At 38.4% G+C, this 11,043-nt stretch overlaps 1 protein-coding gene across 1 annotated transcript; it reads right to left on the bottom strand.

Annotated features, from left to right (window-relative positions):
- Positions 1-3,209: 3,209 nt before the first annotated feature.
- slc26a10 (solute carrier family 26 member 10) lies at positions 3,210-10,500 on the bottom strand. The gene is made up of 18 exons (XM_004558757.6): positions 10,062-10,500; positions 9,550-9,660; positions 8,288-8,445; positions 8,034-8,198; positions 7,790-7,942; positions 7,632-7,714; positions 7,380-7,527; positions 7,190-7,303; positions 6,914-6,991; positions 6,734-6,829; positions 5,490-5,596; positions 5,229-5,298; positions 4,883-5,065; positions 4,705-4,759; positions 4,442-4,530; positions 4,260-4,314; positions 4,019-4,125; positions 3,210-3,927 (listed from the first exon to the last, which is right to left on the bottom strand). Exons 1-18 carry the CDS (start codon positions 10,324-10,326, stop codon positions 3,889-3,891), a joined length of 2,076 nt encoding a protein of 691 aa, XP_004558814.3. The 5' UTR covers positions 10,327-10,500; the 3' UTR covers positions 3,210-3,888.
- Between the last annotated feature and the right edge of the window lie 543 nt (positions 10,501-11,043).

The following is an 11,043-nucleotide window of genomic DNA, read 5'->3' as shown; positions in this document are numbered from 1 at the left end:
TATGTGGTTATGGATATGATTGGAAATATGCAAGACATAAACTATATAGCTTGATATAGCTATTGTACCACTACTATTCCTATTTATAGAGACACACACACACACACGTGCACACTAAATATACATATGTGTATATATATATATACATACATATATACCTGCACATGTCCATACACATGGAAGGTCCATTATGCATGAAGTGGTGACCGTGGATGTTCAGTGTCCAGTGACTTATGACATCGTGATTGAGGAGTTATAGAGTCTAACTGCTGTTGGGATGAATGATCTGTGAAAGCGCTCCTTCCTGCAGCGAGGGTGTTTCAGTCTCTGACTAAATAAATATATAAATAAAAATCCAACATTTACCTATTGGTAAATATTAGGGGGAAGGGCGCTAGTTAGTGAACGTGATTAGGCGGAAATCTCATCTGACATAATTAACACACTGCTGTTAATCGTGTCGCCACCTATAATGTATCTTTGGAGTAGTGGCGCCCCCTGGAGACAAGCAGTTAAAACTAGCGCCACCTCAAGTTAAATCAAATTCTGTTTTCTTGCCATCATTGGGCCTGATCTATAGACATTCAATTTCACTAGGATAAATGGCAACTAGAGGCTTCCCACCTGGCAAGACAGGCAACACCTCGGGGCCTCAGGCCAGAGAGTTCACAAACTTTAAACTGCAGCAGTGGCAATGTGCAAATTTTGCAAGTATAGTATGAGAAACCTGGCCTCCCTAAGAGGGCCCTAAAACGGAGATGGGAGGGGTCGTCTGTGAATTTTTGCCGAGGGTCACTGATGACGATGGAGCAGCACGTGACCATTTTCTCAGGCTAGACACCCGCAGACTGACTGCTGCTCCAACGTTTGACCACAAAGTGGAAATAAAACATCAGACAAAAATGCAATACAAGTTGCATTTTTATGAAGTGAATTCAATGTCAATGGTATGGTCAATGGTAACTTTATTGTCCCTGATGGGAAATTGATTCGCAGTATGTCAAAACAAACAACAAACATACAACCAACACATCACGTACACTCATTAAAAAAATACTATAATGTAATATAAGCCTGATAAAACAACCTAGATATTCCATCGAAAAAAGTGCAATGTGCAATGGCAACAACACTTACAATTTAGTGTTGTTAATTAAGATAATAGCACTAGGTACAAACGACAATTTGTGTCGCTTTGTCTTCACTGCAGTCATTTTATAACGACGACCTGATGGAAGCAGTTGAAAATCGTTAAAGAGAGGATGATCTGAACACAACAGGACAGAAGTTGCCTTCCTCAGCACCTGCCTGTTATAAAAGTCCACAAGCTGGACCTGAGACCTCCCTGAAATCTTGCCCGCCACTTTAACCAGATTGTTAAGTCTGGTCTTATTATCCATGGACATACTACCGTACCAAGCAATGATACAGAAAGTTAAAACAGATTCAATAAAACTTTTATAAAAGAGAGTCATCATTTCAGATGAAACATTAAAACCTCTCAACCTCCTTAAAAAGTACAGTCTTTGTTGGGCCTTTTTCACTGTAGCAGCAAGATGTGACTCAAAGGACAGGGTCTTATCAAGAACAACCCCCAAGTACTTGTAACTATCCACCATTTCAATGACTGCACCATTTACCACTGTAAGCGCAGGATGAGGGGATGACTTCCTGAAATCAATAACCATGTCCTTGGTTTTCAAGGTGTTAATCATTAAGAAGGACTGATCACACCATGAAACAAACTCCTCCACAACAGGCCCATGGGAATCCTCTTCACCATGAAGGAGGCTTACAATGACTGTGTCATCTGCGAGCAACAACAAAAAACGCCCCCTCAAAATTACTAGTAATCTTAAAAAAATGTTTTCCCCGTGTTCATTGGTTTCTTTTCATCCATCCATCCGCTTCCGCTTATTCTTTTCAGGGTCGCGGGGGGGCGCTGGAGCCTATCCCAGCTATGAAGTGAATTCCAGCATATTTATTTTTATTTTAATTCACGCTCTTTATCTTCAAATTCCTGTTATTACCAGATACGTTTCAATTATAATCCACTTTATTTCTTGTTCCTGGTTTTCTTTCTTTGCTGCCATAATGGTACTCAAAGCGTGGGGAGAAAATTACCTTATTTTTCCCTCTCAGTAGTCAAGTCAGCTTATATGAATTATCTTCTGCACGCCTCCAGTTTTCCATGTTTGCAGATTATCTTAAAACAGGTATTCATTTAAATCCGAGTTTGATCACTACATCGCTGAAATTCCTGGGGGATTTTCCAGTGTTACTTTTATTTTGATTTAGATTTATTTTTTGGAAAATGTGTGTGTGTGTGTGTGTGTGTGTGTGTGTGTGTGTGTGTGTGTGTGTGTGTAGGCAGGCCTGAGTGTAGAATCGGGCTTAAGTAAACATTTGGCCACAGCCTTGTGTATGGCGTTCTAATTAAAGTGGACAACTTCCTACTAATTAGTAAAACACTCCTTGAGCTTTAAAGGGAAAACCCATAGGGCACGGTATCCCGAGGGCCCTTTGAAATATGCACAGGAAAAAATTAATAACTTGGCTATCCAACATCAAGCAGGGAAATAATTAGGGTTTTTTGTTTTTTTGTCCTGGTTTTTGACTCTCACTACATGTAGTTTTATCAGGTCAAGGTAACAAGAATGTGATAGCAGGGAGGTTTTTACCCGTCGGACAGCAGAGGGCAGCATAACAGTGTGAGATGCTTTCAGTTATTGTAATGAATATAGCAGATTTCATCACATTTTTTAGAATATGTCTGCGTTTTGAAAGTAAAGACAGATACACATACCAGAATAAAAGTGGCATGTTTATGTATTTCCAGTGAAAACTGCATTTTGTATCATAAATTAACCAGTAATCTGCAAGATTAATAACCTGTTTTTCTCCAATTGTTTTTGGGTTTGTTTGTTTTGTTTGTTTGTTTGTTTGTTTGTTTCATTTTTTTTATAATACTAAAATATAATTTTCTCTGCTGCTATGAGACTTTGTAGTATTTTTTAATCTTTCTCAGTCCAGACCGTCTGGTTTACAATGGCTGATAAAGTACAAAGACTGCTCTTCTCCCCCCTTCCAAATCTCAGAGTGGCATTCTTCACATTCCTCACCGTTTTCCTTCAAAAGTATAAGTCTTCACACTTAATAACTATTGCTAATCAATACATTGATTTAGAAACCTACAGATGACGTTTTACTTCTATTTATTGCATGTTTTTATTCACTAAAATGCTCCAGGTTTTGTTTGTAAGATGTATTCATTGTCAGAACAGCCACTGGGTGGCACAGTCGCCGCAGCTCATTCCTAAAGTCTTTTATTCAGTCTTTCTGGAGTCGCAGTGCTATTTACTGTACATGACTGCATACTGAAGCACAGATTTCAAAATGTATAAATATGCATAGTAAAAGAAAAATATATACAATGTGCATGAAATGCATTTGTATTAAAAACAACAAAAAATAAATACAACCAATGCTGATAACATGCCAAAATACATCATATACAACAAGAAAAATACAAAATTATACAACAACTAAAAAAAAAAAAAACAGGCGAAAAACAATTCACGTCAGTCATATATATCATTTTTTTATTGTTTTGTATTGGTGGGTTTTGTGTTGTGGACTAATTCCTTCTGCTTGATTTGATTTTGATTTAAGTTTGGCAGTCAGTCTGATATTTGAAAAATAAAAAACATGGTAAAACTATCATGTAAGAAGTTAACACAAATTAAGACTTCATGCTACAACAGGCTACTGCGCCTTTCAAACACTGGCAAGTACAGTCTTAGCTATTACAGCAGCTAAAATGGTCTCTGCCATTTTAGCACTCAATACTTGGTTGAGGGGAACATAACTCATCACCTTCCTTCAGCCTCATACCCAAACTGTCGTGGTGTTCGCTGAAGGTTTTTCCTGCAACAGACAAGATAGTTAACATCATTGTTCTTATCATCAGAATTTAAAGTCTCATCTATTTATAAAATACTCTGATATTGATATTTACCTTCTGCTGTTGGATATACACCACAGCATCGTGGACGGTGACAAAGATATGTTGTGGATTCATGTATTTCATCAGCCCACTGGACGTTAGGATCTTTAAAACACTCTCTGTGCACAGAGAACAAGCGGTCAGCATGTATACTCTCTCTAGAAAATATGAAAGCTTCTACATAAAAGTTTGCACAGAATAAAGCAGAAAGAAAACAATTAGGAATAAAATATTTGGGGTACATGGGCCTCACCATTGCAGTTAGCCAAATATACATGAACTCCAACTTTCTGGCACTCAGTACACATCTAAATGGGGGAAAAGCAATAAATTGCACTGATTACAATGCATCAAGAAATAAGGAAAAGCCTATACAGTGACATGGTGTAATTCAGGCTCAATGTTTTCAATTAGGTCTTACTTTCACCGACTAACCTGTGTCAGGAGTCTTGCTCCAGCAACATCAACAAATATCACGCTGCTGCAATCGATTAACACTGCCTGGTCATAGCTTTCAGATGTTTCTGCAGAAAAAATGTATTCATTTGAAAGTTCAAACTATTTGCAATACAAGAACGTCTTCAGAAAATGTTAATATGGTGTGAAAAGTCTCTTGATTTTTTTTTTTTAATTCATGAAATAGCAGTTGTATTTAGAATTGTTTACTTAGCATACACTTATACAAAGTCATTGCTTACCTGATTTGAAGAACTCATTTTCTGAGGAAAACGATGTGTTTGCAATCCCTCTTTCCTACAAAAAAACACAGGGGGAAGCGGAAAGTTACTGAAGTATTTTGTATTTTTACCATGTATGTGTACTCTATTTTTTTTATATTTTGTGACTCAGATTAACGAGGAATAGCAATAATCATACCACAGTGCTGACAGTGGTCTCCCTCTCCCGTTTCTCCAGGGCTTTTATGGCCTTCTCCCGCCTGCGGATCTTCTCTGGTGTCAGGCCCAACAGCCTAATCATTTCCTCCCTGAAGAAGCTACGGTTGCCGTAGTAAATGGGCCCGTTGTAAGTCAGGATTTTCACTCCAGGCACTTCGTGGCACTGTAAGAAAAATAGAAATGCATCACCTGTATTCTTGGATATTCATACTGCAAATCCACATGCAAATTTGACGAGATATTGACAGGGTGAGAGAAAGTTTGTATATTTCTGGAGCTGGTTGCTCATTTTCATATTTCAAAGAAGAGAAGTAACCCTCGCTCACCTTGTTATGGTTCTCCAGAGGTCTGTAAATTTCTGTGTTACTGGCCCGACCAAGCACTGAACAACCAGCCCTGTTAAATCATAAACTTTAAATTAATATAAGAAGTTATGATAGACCACATATGCTACTTACATACATGAAGTATGATGTTTGTGTTTATGTGAGTTTTATTTTTAACCTTCCAGATGTGCACATTTTCCCTTATAAGTGCTTTTGCTGGATTGCACTGTGGTATTTGTGCAGAGGGAATGGAAAATGTACCTTTGTGTGCGGCAGATGACAGTCATCATAGAGAAGACCACCCCGATAGCCAGGCCAAGGTCCACATTGAGTATCACCACAGAGAGCCAAGTTACAAGCCAAACCATCTACACACAAACAGAGACACAATAATGCATTGTCTTGTCAGGATATAACAGGATATAAATTATGATTAATTCTAGCCTAGCAATTAATGCGAAGGTGCAAGGATCAAGCAATTTATGTGATGTGCTCCCCGTGTTCCAGTAGGTCAGGATTCCAGGGTCCTGATTAATGCTTCTTGGCTTCAGGCAGTGTTTATTTCAAAAAGTCTGGCAACTGATGATGCCGTACTTATTGTTTAAAGACAGTACAGGTGACATCAATTTGTCAAATGAACTTGGAATAATTGAGTGTTAGTATTACAAAGTATGGAAGACGTGCATGGAAAAATATTCACAGCATTTCTTTAAATGGCACATACTTTGACACAGTTCAAAGCTGGAGATACTGTTATCCTGCATGATTAAATTAAACATTATAATATACTTCACCCCACCTGTGTAAAATGTTCACTAGACCAAGGAAATCTGTGTCACTAATTCTTAAAGTTACATTAGTTGCTGCACTAATTACTTAGAAGTCTGGATGACAGCTATGAGGCCAGTCTTCTATCTCCACACTGCCAGCAAGAACTTCTGCTGCAATTCTGGAAATTTGAGGAAAAACCCAGCAATATGACATGAGGCTTTAACCCTGTAAAGCCTGAACTATATGAAAATGGCCAGAAAATTCTCATTTTTTTTAAACTGGAGCATTTATTTAATCTTCAGACCTTTTTAAAAAAAAAAAAAATAGAAATTAAAATATCAATTTGCATATATGTGTTTGCTACTGCCAGCATTTTTGTTCAATTTGTTGCTCAGAGGTTTTTTTGTTTTTTTTTATCATAAACAAACAAAAGCAGGTTATGGTTAAAAAAGAAATCCTACTGATGATGTAGAGCAGGGATGCCAAGCTCATTTTACATTACACTTTGATCTCATGTGGGCCGGACCAGCGAAATAGTCCTTTCTGGCAGCGTACAGAAGTTTATCTATATATTTAATCCCTGAGATAGCTATTTATATGTCTATTTGCAGTGTTTTAAAATAAATAAAGATTCTGGCTGCATTAAATAATCATTCTTCTGTTTTCTGGTATTTATTTGTCTTCATAGGTGAGAAACACTTATCGTGTTATAGCTTGCTTTTAAGTGGCCTTACAAAGTCAATTTTACTGATTCTCCACAGGTCAGGTAAGTCTTGGAACTGCAGGAACATCTGTCTGAGGCTGGTAACATTGATGCATGCCAGGACTGCCTGCAGACACAGACAGAGGATAGGATAAGTGAACTTGCCTCCTCTCCTTCTCTAAAGGTTGTTGAGACACATATTTAAGCTCACCTTGGGTAGGAAGTAGAACAGTGGTCCAATTAGCAGAAGAACAATCAGGACAACAAGACTAGTGAACAACCCAGAGAGCTGCACGAATACACCAAAAGACACAAGGATTTCTATGTTAATAAATGTAAAATTAGCATTTTGTATTCTCTGTGCAGATTGTTTGGAAATTGAAGCATGTTTTTCTGCTCCTATTATAACATCAGTATAACATCAGGTGTCACATTTTCTGCTCCTTGGTGAGAACTCTTAGTGGAAACTGAATATCATGTATGCTACCTGTGTGTATCCTCCAGCACTCTCGAGTATATTAGTGGTGGCTAAAGTGGCTGAGCTAGGGAAGCAGGTAAAAAAGGATGACACTGTGTTGGAGATCCCATGAGCCAGCAGCTCCTGAAATAAAACACAGGTTCAGTCCAAATACCTGACAGATTTGCAAGAATCGAGCAGTGACATTCCTACATTTTACCTGGTTGGGGTGTATAGAATATCCATGTTTATCGGCATAAATCATTGCCAGTGACACGGACACAGCATAGCCAACAAATGTTATGGCTATTGTGTCCCCAGCAATGGCAGGGAACATGTGAAAGGCAGGCAATTGTGGCCTCGGGAATCTGAAGACCACAAGATTTGTGAAAATTAGTCGGAGCACTTTTAACTACTGAATGAATCAGTCTTTTATTTTATTTTATTTTTAAATTTAAGTCTAAAAGCTTACCCAGCAGGGATATGGCCAACTATCTCAATGTTGTAAGTGGAGTCCAGTGAGCAGGCATAAGCCACACCTGTGGCAATAATCACCTGAAGCATAAAGTCAGAGTTACAACTGTAAATTATTAAATATATCTTTAGTGTTCACAAAGCTAGTTAACTAACCGTGAGGATCTCCACAGGGATAGGTGTTCGGAGGCGTTTCCTGAAACGCATGTTGAGCTCCTTAACTGGTACCAGGATGGCCAAACACACCAAAGAGATCAGCAGCTCCGCCATGTTAGTGTGAGGCAGGTTTTCCATCACTGATGCTAAAGTCTGAGCACACAAGACCGTGATAAGACTACAAAAAATAACTCTTTGCTCAAATGAGAACACTTCTTCTTCACCAAGAAGCACTGCTTTTTACCTTGAAGAGAGAGAAGGCCCCATTGTGGCGAGGGAGCCGCAGGCCCAGCATGCTTTGCAGCTGTGAGATGGTAACATGGAAGGCGGCAGCACTGGTGAAGGCCTTAACAATTGGCTCAGATAGGTAGGTGGAGAGAAATCCCAGCTGAAGAGCAAACATGCAGAGCTGGGCGAAAAGAGTTTAATGTAACACTGTGAGTTTGATACACACATACACTATTATTTCACTTTATTGACTTTCTGTGTCTGTTTTACCATAATAATTCCTGAGAGAAGTGCTATAGCTGAGGCCACTCCAATTCTCTGGGCTTCAAAGTCACTCGCTTCAGAAGAACTTGAGTTAATCTCCAGAGGACTGGGAACCAGCTGCTCCACCACAGAGCCAGTCATCAAACTCACTACAGCAAAGGTCCCTGAAAAGAGGCCAAACATATCCATAAAGCAATATAAAAGTAATCTGACTTTAATTCCAAGAGATATGCTTCAAATCATTTAACCCTCACATACAGGTGGGGTAACATTGACCTGTTTTTCATAGCCTGAAATGTGATGACTTTTCCTAAAATTAACCAAAACACAAAAAAGGGAAATATATTATTTACAAGCTAGAAGATTCAGTATATTTAAGGCTTGGTCAAATTTGACCTGCATCCATTGAGACATTGGAAATGGTGTTTTTAGGGAATCTTCAAATTGTGAAACTGTCTGTGTGTATTTTTATGTGATACTGGTGGTTCAAGGGGGACATTGACTGTCCCAACAACTGCCTTTGTTCATCACATTTACCCAGGTTCCCCTGGTGTCAGACTCCAGCTGCTCTTTGAAACTGTGAAATAGGAAAACTGTGTAGCAGCAACCATTTAAGGTGCACAGAAGCCCAGAGGTCATTAAATCTGCAACTGCAAGCACGAGCAATGCCATAAAAGAATCTAATATATATTCTGAGATAAGTGAGATTACAACCAAGATCAATAGAACCATTGTGAGTTTCATATGATTATAAAATTTCAACGAATGCACTCAGTAGTTTGCAATAAACAAAATAGTTGTTTTTTAATAAATACTGATGATATAGATGGTAGTTATGATTGTAATGGCTTTTTAATTGTAATAGTTTTACATTTATATAGTAAATCCCAACAGCTCTAGAATGTTCTGGACATATTCAAATAATTATTGCTGCTATAAAACAGGACATAAAAACAAACAAACAAACAAACAAACAAACAAACAAACAAAAACACTCCACCTGCTCTCTGAAACATTAATAAAAGATTAAGGTTCCGTTTAATAATGACATGCAGGGTATTTTACAGAGATCTGTTGTTCGAGATTCAGTATAGACACTTATTACGTGGAAGTTCTTGACCTCATCAAAACTTACAGAGAGGGCATGAAATATGCACAGTATGTGAGGGTTACATCTGATCATGACTCTGCTGTTGTCCCAGATTATTGAATTTCATCTTATACACTTCTCTGTGAATAAATAGACACCCTGTGGACTAACATCTTACCTGTGGATACATGGCGACCCGTGCCAAAAAACATATAAAGGACAACAGGAAAGAAAGAGGTGTAAAGACCAAATATCGGAGCCACGGATGTGAGTAGAGCAAAGGCCATGCCTGTTTAGAGGGGGGGAAAGAAGAAGGAGAGAAGGAAAGGACAGTTAATGGTGTGTTGCTTCTCTTTCATTTAGGAATTTACGATCTGTTCCTGTTCTTCACACTAAGGCGATGAAGGTGCAGTGTGACCAGATCAGACACCAACTATGTAAATGTACATTTAAGAAGTTTGAAGTTTACAGTTGAAACATTTTTGAAATACTTGTTCAAAATAAATTTATTTCAAAGTATCAGTATTAATAATGAACTATGTTTTGTCGTGAGATGCTTTTTTTGTTAATATTAAATTTTGGCAATGTAGGATTTTAATAAAAAAAAAAAAAATTAAAGTACGAGAGAAGCTCCAAGTAATTAATTCTAACGCAAACTTTTTTCTTTTTCTCGACGCAGTGTTCTCTCACCTTGAGGAATATGAAGAATACCGACTGTGAGTCCTGCTATGGTATCTCCTAGAATCCATTTCTTTAGCTTGTATCTTGGCAGCCAGCTGAAAATGGGCACTCTCTCCCTCAACAGGTGAAGGCAGGCTCGGTTTGAACACCTGCACCTCCCTGCGAGTTTTTCCCGGAGCCGCAAGCTTCCACTGGCGTTATCGTCAGAGCCGTAAGCCTGTTTGAATCGGTCCTCCGTGTAAATGCTCCTGTATACAGCAACAGAAGCGCTCATGTTGTCCCTGCAGAGATGACTAATGACACCGTGCAGCCGCAGCAGTTGACTCAGTAGAGGTGTTGTCAGTTATAATACATTTATAGTTGACTCTACTCTGACCTCAAGAGCCATTCCATTTTCCTGTCAGACTCTAAGTAGCCAATGACATTGCTCATAGCTCTACTTTTTTTTTTCTTACAGTAATCAACAAGTTTTTTCACATCTTTGTCCAGCCTCAGAAATCATAAAGGTGTGCTGGTCGATTTTCCCCCCGAGAGAAATCCTCTGGGTCCTACTGCTAAAAGTTTTTTTTGTTTTTTTCCCCAGCAGAAGATAGAAAGCCAGACATACAATCTTCCTGTCCTTCACTCTCAATACCTACTTCTAAACACACACATAGGGGAGACCGGGGATAGTTGTAACGTGGGTCAGTTGTAACACTTCCAATTTCTCCAATCAGGGCTAAGTTTCAAATGATGTGACTCATCCTGTGCATGCCCAATTCAGTTCTGCTATCACATGTGAAAAATCAGCACATTTTGTCAAACACAGACAATTTAACATGAACAAAAGTCATTTGTATGCCAAAAAGTAAGTTTTTCTACTTTTTTCAATGTTTAATAGCATTATCTGCTTTGCAGCTAAACTCATCAAACTTAAATTTAGTTATTTGTATGTCTATGGGGATATATTCTGTGTAGGTCTTTAGTGCTAATGTTTTAGCCGTTGGCTGTA

This window comes from Maylandia zebra, linkage group LG20 (genome assembly GCF_041146795.1).
Source record: "Maylandia zebra isolate NMK-2024a linkage group LG20, Mzebra_GT3a, whole genome shotgun sequence".
Lineage (NCBI taxonomy): Eukaryota > Metazoa > Chordata > Actinopteri > Cichliformes > Cichlidae > Maylandia > Maylandia zebra.
This window is presented reverse-complemented; position numbering and strand designations above follow the sequence as displayed.